This window comes from Callithrix jacchus, chromosome 16 (assembly GCF_049354715.1).
Source record: "Callithrix jacchus isolate 240 chromosome 16, calJac240_pri, whole genome shotgun sequence".
Lineage (NCBI taxonomy): Eukaryota > Metazoa > Chordata > Mammalia > Primates > Cebidae > Callithrix > Callithrix jacchus.
This window is the reverse complement of record NC_133517.1, coordinates 58,948,959-58,966,687: the sequence shown is the minus strand read 5'-3', so window position 1 is coordinate 58,966,687 and position 17,729 is coordinate 58,948,959. Positions and strand designations below refer to the sequence as shown.

General features: G+C 44.9%; 1 protein-coding gene and 1 long non-coding RNA gene across 2 annotated transcripts in view; one reads left to right on the top strand and one right to left on the bottom strand.

Annotated features, from left to right (window-relative positions):
* The first annotated feature begins 3,184 nt into the window (after positions 1-3,184).
* Positions 3,185-17,476, top strand: LOC118148372 (uncharacterized). Its single transcript, XR_004735172.3, has 3 exons — positions 3,185-3,312; positions 16,903-17,025; positions 17,374-17,476. It is a non-coding gene; the product is annotated as an uncharacterized LOC118148372 (long non-coding RNA).
* The window catches only part of COL22A1 (collagen type XXII alpha 1 chain), a 332,005-nt gene continuing 322,519 nt past the window's right edge, over positions 8,244-17,729 (bottom strand). The window contains exons 62-64 of the mRNA XM_008983195.5: positions 14,801-14,983; positions 11,968-12,045; positions 8,244-9,440 (exon numbers count right to left, since the gene is read on the bottom strand). Of these exons, the coding sequence (XP_008981443.1) occupies positions 9,253-9,440; positions 11,968-12,045; positions 14,801-14,983 (449 nt within the window). The 3' untranslated portion in view covers positions 8,244-9,252. The remainder of the gene's footprint in view (positions 9,441-11,967; positions 12,046-14,800; positions 14,984-17,729) is intronic.

Sequence of the window (17,729 nt, the reverse complement as noted above, 5' to 3'; positions counted from 1 at the left end):
GTAGAGATGAGATTTCACCATATTGGCCAGGCTGGTCTCGAACTTCTGATCTCATAATCCACCCACCTCAGCCTCCCAAAGTGTTGGGATTACAGGCGTGAGCCACTGCACAGCCAGTGTCATCTTATTAATATTATTATTTTGAGACAGTGTCTTGCTCTGTCATCCAGGCTGCAGTGCAATGGCATGATCATAGCTCACCATACCTGCCTCCTGGACTCAAGTGATCCTCCCACCTCAGCTTCCCTCATAGCTGGGACCCACAGGCAGGCACCACTAGGCCTAGCTAATTTTTTTATTTTTTGTAGATATGGGATCTTGCTATGTTGGTCAGGCTGGGCCAAAATTCCTAGGCTCAAGCAGTCCTCTCACCTCACCCTCCCAAAGTGCTGAGATTACAGGCATAAGCCACCATGCTTGACCCAATGTAGTATTTTTAAAAAATCAGAATCAATGCAAAAAATCCATGATGAACAAGACACCAAATTTTAAGTAAAGAATCAGCATTGCCAGTTTCTTTCATTGCCTCAGGCACTGTCCTGGCTCAGCACAGCACACTTTATTGATCTTGTCTGGACTTTAAATTATGTTCTTTACATTGTCTCTGATAAGCCTCACTAAAACCCTTGGGGGTTAGGATTACCTCTCCCCGCTTGCAGGCAGAGAAGTCAGGTGCCTTTTTCTGGAGACTAGTAATTGACTAGACACCGGTTCTGTCTGATTCTTTACCACACAATGCTCTTTCCAGTGGCATCTGCCTGAGTTCATAGCCCACTGTGGACATGGATAAACATATTTTTCAGTGTAATCATTTTATTTTCATTTTATCACGTGATTTAAAAATACATAGATATTATGCCTCAAGAAGTAGTCAAATATAAGTTAAGGCAAAAATAAAGGTGTTGAATTAAAAAGATGGTCACAGTGTTTCTTGGACATGGCAGCACCTGGGGTCTGAGGGCACCTTCCTGTTTCACCTTGGCCAAGTGGTTTTCCCTTTCTGAACCTTTAATGGTTTCAACTATAGAATGGTCTCCAAGCCTCCTTACAGCTTCAACATTCTTGGGCTTGGGATTCATTTCTCTGTTGTCTCTCTTAATTTCTTTCAGGGAGCTGTGGCTACTTAGGAGTCTCAGCAGGCTGGCCCTATGGATGATCTGTCTGTCCCCGACATAGGGTCTGGCTGCTCCTGGTTGTCATCAGAACAGTGTCAGACTTGGCAATATCAGAGGCTTGTTCCCCTCCACCCAGGCCCTGGGATGATGACAGCCCCGCCTGTGTCTTCCCATCCCTCGCCTCAATTCCAGTGGGTAGAGGTTAGTACAAGTCCCCTTGGAGCGTGGCTGGTGCTGGGCCTCTGTCCTTCTCATCTCCTGGTGTCTTATCTTGGAAGCAGAAGCAATTCCTGATTTGCATTCCAGTGGCACCTGCTAACTTTTTCACCTGGAGCTCTGGGCAACCCCACCACCCAGGAGAAAGAGAGAGAGCAGCCAGGCTCTTCTTTGATCTCTGCACTCCTCTGTGACTGGACCTGGGGAGCGATGACTTTTGAGTCTTGAGTGCTTCATCTTTCAAATGCAGAGGCATCCATTCCTGCCTTAGATGCTGGCCCTGAGGGCCACATGAAGCAGTTTTTGCACAGTGTCTAGGCCAATATCTGCCCTGTAGAAGATGATTCATCATTATCACTTCTCTTTTCTCCCCATCCCACCCCCGCTGCTACCCAACTGTGACCTAAAAGATTCTCTTTGACACAAGCTGTGTGACCTGTTTCTTTACCATGTTTCTCTGGGTAACCACCAGGTACCCTGAATGCTCTTCTCATTATCCTCCCAAAAAACTTCAAACTATGAATCCCCAAAAGTTAGTGCATTATCCCTAGGCTGACCCCATTTAAGGGTGTGTCCTGAGCCCCTGCAGGGCCTGGAACAATTTTCTGCTTGAAGACCTCTTGCGGTGGGGGCTCAGATCCTTCATGGCCGTGCCCACCGTCTCTAGACCTTTCTGACCAAATGTTTTCATGAACATCACCCTGAGAACCATCATCTCCTAAAACCTTATTCATCCACTCCTTTCCTGGGTTCTCCCTTCAGGTGTCCAAATTCAGCTGTGAGGCATCTGATGTTCACTTTTCCAAGTGGAAGATCACAGTTCTTTGTGTGTCGTGGCTTAAGTCCACTCAGCATTCTCCACTGTACCTATTTGGGTCTAAATTCCTTCTCATGGCCCTCAGAACCTCTTGTTGTGCTGTTGTGGCAGGCCAGGGAGTTAAGTGGGGTTGTGTGTCCCGATGCCTTCTGTGGGATCAAATTCCTTAAATATATCCCTTCTGAGAGGAGGTGCATTTTGCCTTCTGCAGGCCCCCTGTATGTCCTGAAAGGATTCATCTCAACAGGTTTACATGAAAATCAGGCAACTCTTGTGCCCTCAAAACAAAATTCTGAAAAACTGAGCCAAGGGGTCCCAGGGTGGAGTCTCACAGAAAGGAAGTACTCCACGTTTGCTGAATAAGATGAAGAGAGTTCTGAAACACAGTTCAGCCTTGCCCTACATCCAGTTGCACAGGACGGTCGGGTGGGAGAGGCCAGGCCTTTCTAGCAGGATTTGATGGGGGGCAGTCCTCCCTCTCTCTTGCTGCCATGTCCTTCCCTATGAAGAGGGGGCTAAAAGCACCTGCTCCCCAGTGGTGAGAGAAAGTGTACAAGGTCCCAGGCATGCAGTGGGCACACTCGCTGGCAGACAATATCATCTTTATTCGTACTGTGGAGTCTTCTATAATACCTATACATTTGATGTAGAGCTCTAATTAAATTCAATTACCAGGCTCTTTTCCACGTGTGTCTGTCTCTGTACATGTTGCCCAGAAACACTCTTTGAGAGTTAATTATAGACCAGTCTCCTAGACTGTGAGCTCCTTGAGAATTGGCCTGTATCCTGTTCACTGTGGTATCACCCAGCACCTGGCCCATGTTTGCTGAGAGTGAAGGACTGTCCTTTGCCCACCTGCCCCACCCACTCCGACCATGGAGAATAGCCCCGCTCTGAGTGGCAGGGAACTCTGTCATCCCTGCCAACTTCTCTATTCTTCACTGACAACAGGGGGCATTCTAGAAGGGAACCAAGGTGAGACCAGGCCAAACAAAGTCGCAAATGTCTCCATGGCAACAGCTTGTCCTGCTGCGCACAAAGGATCCTGGCTAATTACGCAGCCAAAGGTCAAGTTGTCAGGGTGAGGCCTCTTAGCCAAGGACACCTCTCAGAACAAGGCTAGCCTGCCTCATTCTCTCTCCTTCTTTCCCACACATCAGGATTGTAAGTATTGAAGACAATAGCCAAGAACGCCTTAGGAGGAATGGTTGTAGAAATGGGGAATTAGAAGGCCTGGAAATGTCTGTGTCTGGTATTGCTTCATTTTATGTGCCCGTTCAGGCCTCAAGTATCTGGAGAACAGATACATCGCTTACCCCACATTCCCTCTCTTCCCAAATGAACCTTCAGGCCAGCCTCACAAATAATCCACTATCTTCAACCACATACAGTACCCTCATAACCCTGGCTTCACAAAATAGCACCATCAAAGCAACCTGAAGACAACTGTTCACAATTGGTAAGAAAAGAGAAGGAGGAGAAACAAAATGATTCCCCTAAAATAGCATCTCCCCAACCACGTCAAAGATGCAGCCAGAAATACATGCTCCCTGCTTTTAATGATTTAACAGTTTCTCCTTTGTCCTGGAGAACATTTATAAAAAACACAGGTTTGGAGTCAGCCCTCTGCACCTCGCCAGGAGGGTCCAGGTGGGACACAGACAAAGGCGACCCAGAGTGAGGCTGCTGTCTGCTGGCTCAGAGCCTGCTTCTGTGTCATGTGTTACGGTGCAGGGATGTGGGGACGTTCTCCAGGGACTGGGAGACAGGAGATTGGCAAATTGCCCACCTATGTGACGCAGTTTCCTAATGCATGGAGGGGCAAAGAGCTATGTCTGGCCCATCACAGTTGTGTTGCAAGGAATAAATGATAAAGCTTAAGGGAACATGCTTTGAAACATATGTAAGCAACCATTGTTTTAAAAAGAAGGGCTCCTTTCCCTGAATTAAAGTAAACAAATGAGCAAAGTTGACCCAATTGTTCTTAAAGGATGGCAAAGAGGCCGGGCGCAGTGGCTCAAGCCTGTAATCCCAGCACTTTGGGAGGCCGAGGCGGGTGGATCACGAGGTCAAGAGATCGAGACCATCCTGGTCAACATGGTGAAACCCCGTCTCTACTAAAAATACAAAAAATTAGCTGGGCATGGTGGCACGTGCCTGTAATCCCAGCTACTCAGGAGGCTGAGGCAGGAGAATTGCCTGAACCCAGGAAGCGGAGGTTGCGGTGAGCCGAGATTGCGCCATTGCACTCCAGCCTGGGTAACAAGAGCGAAACTCTGTCTCAAAAAAAAAAAAAAAAAAGGATGGTAAAGAGACTCTTGTGAAGGATGGTTTCTTTTGCCCTACTCTTTAGAAATGTAATCCTCACCCAGATCCTGTGGATTCATGTTGTTGATTTCATTTGCTGGAGGAGGAAACCGAGGTTGCTTGGTTATTCCTTTGAAGTCTCAGTTTTGAGCAGCTCGAGTGCATTGGGCAGCAAGGGGATGGGCTGCCACACTAAAGCCAAGCTGCTGGGCAGTTCTTAGGGCCAGAGGGTGGCAAATTGACAAATGAACAGGGGTCACCCAGCACTGCAGCCTGGCTCCACTCAAGCTGGGGACGTTCTTCCAAGTCCTAGCCCACAGAATCCAGGGCTGCTCATCAGAGGGTCTCCAACCTGCCCCCAACAAGAAAGCTCACAGCTGCCCTGTGCAGAGGACAAAGTGATCCCTGAGCCAAGGCCAATTTGTCAGGATTCTGCTCATTCCCATTCCTCCAGCTGGAAGAGGAGTGAGCTTGGATGACCCACCCCATATGGGAGAAACCCCATGTGGGCCCAAGTATTCTAAACCACACCCCGGAGGTCTTTGGGAAACCCCGGTCTCATCCATTACTTACTGAATATCTGCTGTGTATTTATTGAGCATCTACTGTACTGGGTGCTAAGTTTCTCTAAAACACAGAATCAACTCTTTCTGCACCCTCCCCATTGCGTTCTAAGAAAAAAGGGGTTTGCAGAGTGGACCCTCAGACTGTAGCAGTTGGCAGAAAGCAAGTTGGAAGGGCTGGCTGGAAAGTGCTGGTCACTGCAGGTTTCAGCTAAACTTTCTGGGACACTTGAATGCATTATCTCTCTACCCAACCCAGGACAGCATCTTTCCAGGCTCACAGCAGTGAGGATGAAGCATCCCATCTTTGAAGATCTTAAAATCTGTCAGGACATCTGAGTCTTGCCAAGTTCTGGGTTTACCTAAACTCTGAGCCCTAAGGTTTGGGTTGAAATAGATGGGACTCTGGAAAACTGAGCAGCAGGAGACCTTCATGGTACTTAGGCTGGGAAGGAGACAGCAAAGGAAGTGTGGGGAGGGCAGAGATTTCTAAAATCTGCTGGGGAGACTTCAAACACTGATTATTCCATACCATCCCCCAGAGACTCTGATTCAGTGGTTCTGGAGCAGTTCCTTAGAATTTATACTGTTAGAAGCAAAGCTCCCCCATGAATTTTTACCATCAGGCATATCAGGGACTCACCAGAGAAGTGAAATGAGCCCTTGTATCCAAATACTGGGCTCCACACTTACAATTTTGGGAAAACTACTCTTTCTTTCTGAACCTTATTTTTCCCTTTTGTGGAGTGGCGGGGTGGGAATAAGGATTTGGGTTACACCAGATATCCATTCCCAGGTGTGGGAATTATGAACTGGTACTTAAAAAATAATAATTATTGGGAACTATATAAGGTAGGTGAGCCAGATCTTTATTTTGTCAAGAATATAAAAAATAAACAAGTAAATATTACCCCCACCACACACACATACCACATTCTCTTTCTCTATTATTTCTTACAATATGACTCATTTTAAACTCTAAAAATTAAAGAGACTTCATTCTCAGAATGAAAGGCCATTATTTCCATGTAACATGTTTAGGTTGGTTTTCTGCCCAGCTCACACTGCTGAGCTCTGGTCCCACCTGGCAGGTGAACACCTTACCCTGTACCATTGATGGGGAACCTCAGGCCCAGTGACTGCCAGGTTTCTGACAAAGAACCGTTATTCAAAATATACAGAAAATTCTTGCTACTCAAAAATAAAAATCAGATAACACTTCTTTAAATGGGCAAAATATCTTAACATATACTTCACCAAAGAAGATATTTGAATGGAAAAATTTGAAAAATTAAAATTTGCTATTAGGGGATTGCTAATGGAAGCAACAGTGAGATACCACGACAACCTGTTAGAATGACCAACATCCCAAACACTAACTGCGCTAATGCAGGTGAGAACGTGGAGCAACAGATACTCGCTGCTGGTGGGAATAGAAAAGGATGCAGCTATCTGGAACACTACTTTGGCAGTTTCTTACAAAACTAAACACACTCTAACCATGTAATCTAGCAGTTGTGCTTCTTGGTGTTTGCCCAAAGGAGCTGAAAAATTACATGCACACAAAAACCTGCACACACATGTTTATAGCATCTTTATTCGTAACTGTCAAAACTCGGAAGCAGGCAGAGTGCCCTTCAGTAGGTAAATGGGCAAACCCTGAAACTTCCAGGCAATGCAATATTATTCAGCACTTAAAAAATGGGCTATTAAGCCAAGAAGAGCCATAAAGGAAATGAAATGCAAAATACTAAGTGAAAGAAGCTAAATTGAAAAGGCTGTATGATGCCAACTAGGTGACATTTTGGAAATGACACAACTATGGAGACTATTTTTAAAGATCAGCAATTGCCAGAGGTTAGGGGAGAAGAGAAGGATGAAGAGGCAGAGCACAGAGACTTTTTGGGGCAGTGAAACTCTTCTGTATGATCCTATAATGGTGGCATTACAGTATCCATTAGTCCAAATCCACAGAGTGTGTAACAGCGAGAGTGAACCATCATGTAAACTATGGATGCTGAGTGATTGCGATAGGTCAATGTAGATTCATCAGCTGTAACAAAGCTACCACTGGGGGTGTAGGATTTGGAAGGTGGGTGGGTGTGGGATAGATACTGTGTATATGGGGGAGGGGGCAGGGAGCACTTGAAAATCTGTACCTTCCTTCTTAATTTTGCTGTAAATCTAAAAGCACTGTAAATAAAACAGTCTATTTCATACAACAGCAATAAACCTGAAATAGAATAGTAAATGTTTGAGGGCATTGTCCTTGATCAGGTAGATATTTTATTTCAAAACCCTTACTTTATATATGTATGCATGTACTGAGTCACTAAGAAATTATACCTCTCACTGTGGGTCATGGTCAAAAAAAACCATTAAGAGTCACTGGATGAGAGTATTTCCAAGGTCCCTGAGATGGTTTCTTTAAATAAAAAGGGTATTAGAGTAATGCCCCTGAGTCTTCAATGGTTGTGAGAACTGACTGAGATGGTAAATGTGAAAAAGACTGAGAGGGAGGCTATCTCATTCTTCACTGTCAGGAATGGCTTCCCTCAGACCCCTGACACCCATGAGCCCCAGAATCAGCACCGGCTGTTGGATCACAAGGAACAGATATCAGATTTCATTTTAAAATCATTGCAATAATACTTCTCCACCCATGGAAACATCAAACTTATGTTCCAGGTTTCTAAATCAATTAGAAGCATCCAGAACAGGGGTTCACACGAGGGAAGTTCTTGATAAACATCCACTGCCTTAGTCTGTCAGTGGTGAATGGACAGATGGATGGATGAATCAATCAATGGATCGATCAATCGGTCAGTCAAGTGGTCAGTCAAGAACAAATGCAGGAAGAGTACATCTTTGAGACCATGGGTGAATCATTCGGCCTCTGGACGCAGTTTAGCAGGACAGGTCCTGCTAGAACTTTCTGTCTTGCTTCACCAGCTCTCCACTGTAATCCCACATAAATGTGCACATCTAAATGGCTGCTTCCATAGCCTAACATCCAGGGCTGTTTCAGTGAAGGGCAGGCTAATGAATGGCCCTGGAATAACTCAGTCAAGCACACACATTCACTCCCTTGTTCATTCGGCATGTGAGCTGAACTCATGGACTCTGTGCTTACGGTTCTCAGAAGAAAAAGATACATCCCAGTGCTTGACAAGTTCACATTCAGGTAGACGCTGAATATAATAAATCAATCATCAAGAGGAACTCAGGAGAAGGAAACTTGGATTTATTGAGCACCTGTTCAAGCAGGGCATGTCACATACACATGTGCACTTGATGCCATTTATTTCGGAGACAGAGCCCTGGAGACACAAATTTCCCAGCTCTGGTCAGTGCCCTGCCAACTGCCCGCCATTAGGGAAACACAAGTGGATGGTCATCACATCTGCTTGTTATATAATTAATATAATTGAAACCAACAAGAGGAACTTGAAGGGATCTTACCCACTGTTTAGAAGACAAATTAACACTCAAGGGCTGCCTCTTCAACATGGGTTTTCCCATCTTTAGCCAAGACATAAGATCCTGCAAAGTCATTGCCAACCCACAGACATTATTTCACTCCTGTGAGCTTGGAGCACTGAGGTGGCTGGAGTGCACCCTGAGGGCTGACTCTGTGTTCTCCAAATGCATTTCCCATTGGGAGGGAGGTGGGAACATTCCTCACAGTTGTAAATTCTTTCTCTTCCTGCTTCCTTTCCCTCTGTGGAAAGTGGCAGCATTTATATTATTTCTCCCTGGGTGATTTCTGGACATGACTGAGAATGAAGCCCATTGGCTCATTTTCTTAAAGATTTTCTTTTGAAGAAAGAGGTAAATTTGTCAAGTGTCTGGTCTGGTCAGGGTTTTGTAGCACCAAGAGTTTCCTTAAAATGGGCAGTTACATTTCAAACGGGAGCTGTCAGAAGAATGAAGAAACAATCTCCTGCCCCACGAATCAAGTTTTCCCAACTTTAAAGGAGTGAAAAGGAGCTCACAAAGCATCAGCATATGAAATAATAATAATAATAATTAACAACAATAATATTAATAAGAATCTGACCGACCGGCAGCATCTGTTGGATTTAATAATTTTGAGGTCTCTCAAGAAAATAAAACAAAAAGCAAATGATAAAAGGAACACATGGCTGAAGTCTTTCAAGACCTCTGGCTTCCCATTGGGCTCTGAGTTCAAGTTTCAGAAATCCACTGCAGTCTTCTGGCTTTCCAGAGTCCTCTAGGGACCCTTCACGTTACTCGGCCGGGCAGCAAGGCTGGCAAAGTAGGCACACTGGGAAGGGTCACACTGGCCTGGAGGACCGGGGGGTCCTGGGGGTCCAGGATGTCCAGCTGGTCCTGTCTCCCCTTGAGGGCCAGGGATCCCAGGAAGTCCATCTTTAGCATAACCAGGTTCTCCAGGTTGACCTGGCCCAAGGAGCAAAAGAAACAGAAGATGGTTCAAGATCCCCCTGTGAGTGAATGGGCCCTGATCTCACAGCTTCCACTCACTATGAACTCAGGACTTCAAATGTCCTCAGACAGAACGTCCCCACAGTCTGGGAGCTCTGAGTGATTAGAATGGTTTACATAAACACCAGGTAGCAGGAGCACCTCAATATGTAGAAGAAGGGGTTGCTTTAACTATTTGACCTAGGATAGTAATCCAGGTACCACTAGAAAGAAAGAAACAAGGGTAGATTGAGACCGGGCAGGGGATATGTTTTCTCCACTTGAGACTCAGATGAGAGGCTTGGCCTTCTGGTTTCTTACATGGGTCCAAGAAACATGTCTGAATGGAGAGAAGACACCAACTCCTGATCATTAACCATCAGCACCAATTCACATGACCCCAGGGACACCTGGTGACATTCTATTACTCAACATCCAACTGCATTTTCTCAGCTTTATCTACATGTTAATTTTTTTTTTTTTTTTTTTTTGAGACAGAGTTTCACTCTTGTTACCCAGGCTGGAGGGCAATGGCGTGATCTCGGCTCACCGCAACCTCCGCCTCCTGGGTTCAGGCAATTCTCCTGCCTCAGCCTCCTGAGTAGCTGGGATTACAGGCACGTGCCACCATGCCCAGCTAATTTTTGTATTTTTAGTAGAGATGGGGTTTCACCATGTTGACCAGGATGGTCTCGATCTGTCGACCTCGTGATCCACCCGCCTCAGCCTCCCAAAGTGCTGGGATTACACCAACTGCATTTTCTCAGCTTTATCTACATGTTAAATTTCTTTTTTTTTTTTTTTTTTGAGACGGAGTTTCACTCTTGTTACCCAGGCTGGAGTGCAATGGTGCGATCTCGGCTCACCGCAACCTCCACCTCCTGGGTTCAGGCAATTCTCCTGCCTCAGCCTCCTGAGTAGCTGGGATTACAGGCACGCACCAGCATGCCAAGCTAATTTTTGTATTTTTAGTAGAGACGGGGTTTCACCATGTTGACCAGGATGGTCTCGATCTCTTGACCTCAGGATCCACCCGCCTCGGCCTCCCAAAGTGCTGGGATTACAGGCTTGAGCCACCGCGCCCAGCTACATGTTAAATTTGAACCACGTATTTGGATTACATTAACCTATTCTGCAAAATCATGGCCAAAGACATCATCTAGGATGCAAGTAACTGATACTTAGATAGTCCAAAATTGAGATCCAGAAAATATTGCCTATAAACAAACTTCTACCCCTCCACTTAGTAAGCATCATAGTATCATCTATAATCGACCTATCTTTCTTTCTAGCTTTGGCAACTTGGAAGGTCAGTCCTAAGTCTTGTGGTTAACCCCAGTAGTGACGTGCCTTCTTGTCTTAGTAATCATCTTGTCAGAAAATCCCATACAAAATAAACACAAAGTAAACTTTTCACTTAAAAAGATCTATGGATATTTCATTAACTCTATTAATGCTTTGGTAATAGCTACTTAATTGATGGTCCTGCCTAGATCAAGTTGCGAGGCCTCAGTGTTATTCATTCCTTGGGCTAAGAACCACTGAAATGTAATAATAATCTCACCTTCACACAGGTGCAGTGACTTCTTCCTTTTAAATAGCTTCTGTTCTGCCATTTATTCTTTATGTAAAATTGCCTTGTTTTAAATATTATTCTTAATATTATAAGCTATTTGAAAACAGGTGAGCCATAAAAATATTTATATTTCTAATTATTTTCTCTAATGAAAATAATAATAAATGTCTACTTTAGAAAATTTTTAAAATCATGAAGGTATAAATACTAAAATTGAAATTCTCTATAAGACCAATATTCAGATATGACCTCTGGCAAACATTTAAATTAGACTTAAATAAAAAATAGAAGCCTCGATAGTTAAATTTCTACCACCTTATACGTGAACACCTAATTTTGGAATGTGACTAATGCTGCATTGTAGAGATCTTGCAACAGCCACTGGGTAGGATGACCAACTTGTCCCAGTTTTCTCAAGTCATGTCTTAGTTTTAAAACTAAAATTCTCCAATACCAGAAATGTCCTCAGCCCTGGGATGGCTAACCACCCTACCACTGGGTGAGCATTCCCCAAAGCACATTCTGAGAAATACTAAAGGGATATTAACAACTGCATAGTGAAGGAAAAAGGACTTCTCTTTCAAGTGAATTTCAAAAGTGCTAGGTTAAACAAAAGAGACACATTTTTTAATGCTAGAGTCCTTAGCACTTATGATAGTGAATGTACACCAGAAATGTCTGAAAGAGAAACACAGTCCCCAGCAGTTCCTGATTTAGCCCAAGTCAGTTTTCTTTGTTTTTTATTTTTTTTCCTCCAGGACCATTTCACAGAATTTTAAACTCATGGGATACACTTAGACAAATCATAAAACACTATGATAACCCCTCCTCTCCACTCACTGCTGAGTCCTGTGGGGCCACGGGCAGGAGCGCTGGGTCTCCATGGTAGTTCACAGCCTACCCCTGAGACTCCAGAACGAGTCATACCTGGGATTCCAGGGGGTCCCATCTCGCCTCGGAGGCCAAGTCCAGGTGCACCTGGGTCACCTTTGGCTCCTCGTTCACCTGGGAAGAAAAATATGCACTTTTGATGGTGGGGAGCCCCAAGGAGGACAGAAACTGGGTGTCCCACCTTGCAGGATGTGCAGGTCTGACACTGGGCTGCTGCAGTGTTCCTGTCCAAACCACCCTGTGCACACACACTCACTCAACACAGTACCCCCAATTCCCATTCACACACTCATTTACACACTCACCAGCACACACTCACATTCAGAAATGTGCATGTGGGATCACCAGAATATATGAACAGTCCCTCCTTTACATATTTAGACATGAACATTTGTTCAAGCGCACATCTCCCCAATTTCATACATCTATATGTTCAAACATATTAACAACTGTGTACATACACTCATATATACATGCTGACTCATTCACACAGCCAAATGTGCACACCCTCACACTCTCCCTCACATGCCATACACACATAAGTCCGCATGCATCTCCTCTTCTATGTCTATGCTTCCTGTGTTTTCCAAGCATTGTACCTGAACCTTTATCAAGAAGAAACTGGATAATATATAAACAAATTCAACATGCACATGGACATGGGCTCTATTCTCAAGAAGCTTGAAATTTAATAAGAGAAATAAAACAGGGCACGAAGAACATTCTTGCATGAGACAGAATGTGATAAGTACCATCATAGGAATTAAACAAAACACCACAGACGTGCAGAGGAGAGAGTGATCCACCTCCCCGGGAGGATACTTGAGATCATATTTGAGTGAAGATCATGGAGATTTGATTAAACTGTCTCTCTCCCTTGTTTTTTTGAATCAATCACTTGTGCTGCCATATTGTTTCCAGAATATCTGCTGCTTGTGATATATTTTATTTTGTAATCCCAATTGAAATTCTGCTGGTTCACAGGGACTTCAGACCATTCATTTTCATTGTTATAATAATTACATTTGGTCAGTATTCTGCCACAATCTGATGTTCTCTATGCTTTCTTATTGACATTTATTTCATATATTTTGTTTTATGAAATCATATGAGTACGACTAAATATACAGATTTAACAAAAAGCCTTTCAAGTAGGAGCAACATGATGGGAAATGGATAAGCAGATTAAGAATGAGTAAGAAAGTGGGAGATCAAAGGAGAAAAATGCTCGGGGCATCCATCTCCCTGACTCCAAGTCACCCCAGAGCAGCTAAAATGACACCACATGCTCCTTTCCACAACTCATTCTTATTCCTCATTTGACAGGAATGAATTATGAGGCTGGCATCCTGTCTTTTTATCTTTATTTGAAATTGCCTTATTCAAAAATTACTATTAATTTTATAAGCCATTTGAAAGCAGGCAAGCTTTAAAAAAGCAGAGAAAATAGTATTTTAAAACAGCCTTTTATAAACATTCTGCTACATAACACATGCACACATACGTTTATTACAGCACCATTTACATCAGCAAAGACTTGGAACCAACCCAAATGCCCATCACTGATAGACTGGATAAAGAAAATGTGGCACATATACACCATGGAATACTACGCAGCCATAAAAAAGAATTAGTTCATGTCCTTTGCAGGGACATGGATGAAGCTAGAAACCATCAATCTCAGCAAACTGACACAGGAACAGAAAACTAAACACTGCATCTTCTCACTCATAAGTAGGAGTTGAACAATGAGAACACACAAACACAGGGAGGGGAACATCACACACTGGATGGGGGTTGAGGGGAGGGAGAGCATCAGAACAAATGCCTAATGCCTGTGGGGCTTAAAACCTAGATGGCAGGTTAATAGGTGCAGCAAATTACCATGGCACATGTATACTTATGTATCAAACCTGCACGTTCAGCACACGTATCCCAGAACTTGGTGTAAAATTTTAAAAAAAAATATTATTTTTTTAAAAAGTGTTTTAAAATTTATTTACTTATTTATTTATTTTGAGATGGAGTCTCACTCTGTTGCCTAGGCTGACGTGCAGTGGTGCAATCTGACTTCACCTCCCTGGTTCAGGAGATTCTCCTGCCTCAGCCCCCCGAGTAGCTGAGACTACAGGCGCATGCCACCACACTCAGCTAATTTTTGTATTTTTTAGTATAGACAAGGTTTCACCATATTGGACAGGCTGGTCTCAAACTCCTGATCTCGTGATCCACCTGCCGCAGCCTCCCAAAGTGCTGGGATTACAGGTGTGAGCCACTGCACCTGGCCTAAATTTATTTTTTTCTCCTTCCCCTCTCTCTTTCACATCTGTCTTCCTGCAGAGAGAGTGAGTGTCCTGGCCTGTTCATCACTGTGTGATGAGTTAAATGGGACAGCCTCTGCCCTTTGAAGGAGAGACCTTCTGTTGTCCAGAGCTCCGATGTCCTGCTAAGTCACTACTCCAAGAGCTGGGCAGTTAGCAGCTATTTTATTCCAATTTTAAGGCTGGCATTTAATCTCCATTGAGATTAAATGTCTTATTCCTCAATGCTAAACTTGGTAGGGGAAGAAGGAGGCATGTTGTTTACCTCCCTGAAACTTGAGCAGCGGAGATGGAGAGAGAACAAGAAAGTAGGAGGGAATGGATTCAATCTTCCTAGCAGAAGCATAATTTTATAAAAATGTCAAGTATGAAAGCCTCTTACGCATATGATAAAATTATATGATGCCAAAACTCCGGGTGTTACCAAGCTGCAGGGAATGACAGTGGCATGAATAATGCATGCTCGGATGCAATGCCGCCTCCCAGCCCTATTCCTTCTCCACCCTCCTGGAGTATATGGAGAACATCCTCTCCAGGTCTTCACTCACCTTTGGGACCTATGGGTCCAGAGGGTCCTTCCAGACCCCCCTGCCCAGGACGACCTGGCTCTCCCATGGGGCCGGTCCGGCCTGGAAGTCCATCTTTTCCAGGGGGTCCTGGGGGCCCAGGTCTGCCTTGAGATGCCTTCATGTGTGCTGGGGGCATCTGGGCCAGGAGGTAGGCAAGTTTGGCTGTGGAGAAGGAAAAAGGCATTTCATGAAGAATAGATAGTGGACATAGGACACAGGACATAGGACAGGATGGCTACTCAGGACCAAGGGGGCAATAACAGCTGCAGAGACAACATCAATGACACGTCACATGGCCCATGCGCAGCATATGTGTGGGCACATTCTGACTCGCTGGCCACAGGGTGACTTAATCAGTAGTGATCATCACTGCCCCTGGAGCAAGTCTGCCTAGGCTGGGATCCCAGGTGGCCACGGCCAGCCAGGTGACCTTGAACAAGCTACTTGACCATTCTCAGCCTTGGTATCCCTTTCTATGCAATGGAGACGATGAAACAGCACCTACCCCATGGGGTTACAATGAGGATGGAGCAAATGAGATGATGCACGTGGAATAGTGCCTGGTACTTGCCAAGTGCTCAGGATATGCTGACTGCTACGCCCGGGGCAGAACAATGGAAGCCATAGTGGCAGGGACAACAGCAGCAGCAGCAGCAGCAGCAGCAATTGTAATGGTCAGTTGGGGACACGGACACTGGGGTGGAGGAAGTAAGTGGCTTACACAAAGCTACGTTAGTCACTTTTTCTCTCCAATGTCAAATTCCAAATCTATAAGCTAAATAGCTGGACATGACGGTCACGGAAGATCTTTTTTTTTTTTTTGAGAAGGAGTTTCATTCTTGTTACCCAGGCTGGAGTTCAGGCAATTCTCCTGCCTCAGCCTCCCGAGTAGCTGGGATTACAGGCATGCACCACCACGCCCAGCTAATTTTTTTTTTTTTTTTAATTTTTCAGTAGAGACGGGGTTTCACCATGTTGACCAGGATGGTCTCGATCTCTTGACCTCGTGATCCACCCGCCTCGGCCTCCCAAAGTGTAATCCCAAAGGGATTACAGGCGTGAGCCACCACGCCTGGCCCTGAAGATCTTATACATCTAACATGTTAAGATGAAAGAAGTGATTAAAAAGCCCAGAGGTCCAGTGCTGGTTTGGCAGCCTTCAGTGGGACAGGGGATATAGTGCCCATCTGGTGGCCACAATGAGCAGTCTTTGTTTGCCATGTAGTCATAGGTAATTAGGCCCAAACCCCTACGTTGCTGACAGTGTGACCGAGACCAGAGGCTGGGAGGCTACTCAAGGCCCAGATGTTCTGTAGTGAAACCAAGGTGGAGTCAGGTTCTTCTGACCACCTGGTTGATCACTTCCCAACGCGTCTCTCTCATACTGCTCCTCTCATAAGGTGGCAGGAGGGCAGGTGGTCCGCTCCTGTGACCTCGACAAATTACTCAACTTCTCTGAGCCTTGATTTTCTCATCTTTAAAGTGGAGTTGATGCTCCTTCCTCAAAGCCCTGTTTGGGAGAAAGGACTCAGTCTAGCAGATTCTCTATCCAACTCAATTCCAAACGGGCCTTGTCTCAGCTGTTAGGCTAGAGATCCCTCAAAAGCAAAGGTCACATCTGTCACTGATGAATCCAACATCAGAAGGTTGAATTCAGAGATCTACACACATGAGACCTCAGAACACCACCCACCCATGGTACCCTCCAATCTGGCCCTTATTTCCCTCATGGCCTCCTTTTCCCACCCAAAACCCACTCTTTGCTATCTGCTCCAGAAAACAGTCCTTTGCTCTCATTTCCATGTAGGAAAAAGAACATGGTCTTTTTCCTGTATGGAAATGGACTGTGTTCCCCTGGACACTCAAGAGCACAGGAAGGAGGGCCATCCTGTTTACAGCTGTGTCCTTGCTCGCAGCAGAGAATCTCACAATGGGAGGCACAAAATAACTGAGACATGATCATGTGAGTAAATGTGCCCTCCTCCTTTGTCCTTGTGCTCCTGGGGAGTAGTTAAGAATTTCTCTTCTTTGCTGCAACAAGATTTTGTGTGACTTTCTTCTCCTCCAATTTCCCATTGCAGAGGGAATGGAAATGGTTGTTGTTCAAGAGAGCTTGGTGATGAAGAGGATGAAGAGCACAGAACCTTTAGTGAAGCTGCCCAGGTGCAAATCCTGGCCAGATCTTCCCAGCTCACCAACCTTAAGTGAGTTCCTTAGCTCCTAATAATGTTGCTTCTAACAATTCTTACGACAATTACATGAGCCTCATGAGATGGCGTGGAGGCTTCTGCGGGTTAACACTTGCCATTGCTGAGAACTTCAGCTGACCTTGGCAAATGCTGACATGCTGGCATGATTACTACCACCCTCCTACCTTTATCCCTCCCTAAGCATCTGCTATGCACAGGCACATGCTAGACCTGGGGACTTAACGAGTCAGTGCAGCAGGACTGAAAGGATGTTAGTTCCTTGAAAGCACTATGCCTGTCTGCTCCCCTCAAGGCCTGCACACATGTTCCTCCATAGATCTGGGGTCATGTTTCATCTTTCAGCTTGCAGCTCACATGGCCCCTCCTCCAGGAAGCCTTCACTCGTCTACTCCCTGGCCTCTGAACTGCTGTGACAAATACAATGAAATAACTTTTTTGACTTCACTAAAATCATCCTATTTGTTTATCTACTTCCTCCTCTGGACTGTGAGTTTCATGAGGCTCGTAGCAGTAAATCACCAACATTATTTACAGACTAGTTAAATGACTCCATGCTTAGAATAAATGATTGATCAGAGCAGAGCTGTTTTGTAGATAGTGAGCTCTCCTTCACTGGAGGTAATCAAGTGAAAGCTGAAGAACTATTCCTAGAGAAAGTCTGTGTCAGATAAAGGATAGAACAGAGTCTTCAGGGAGTT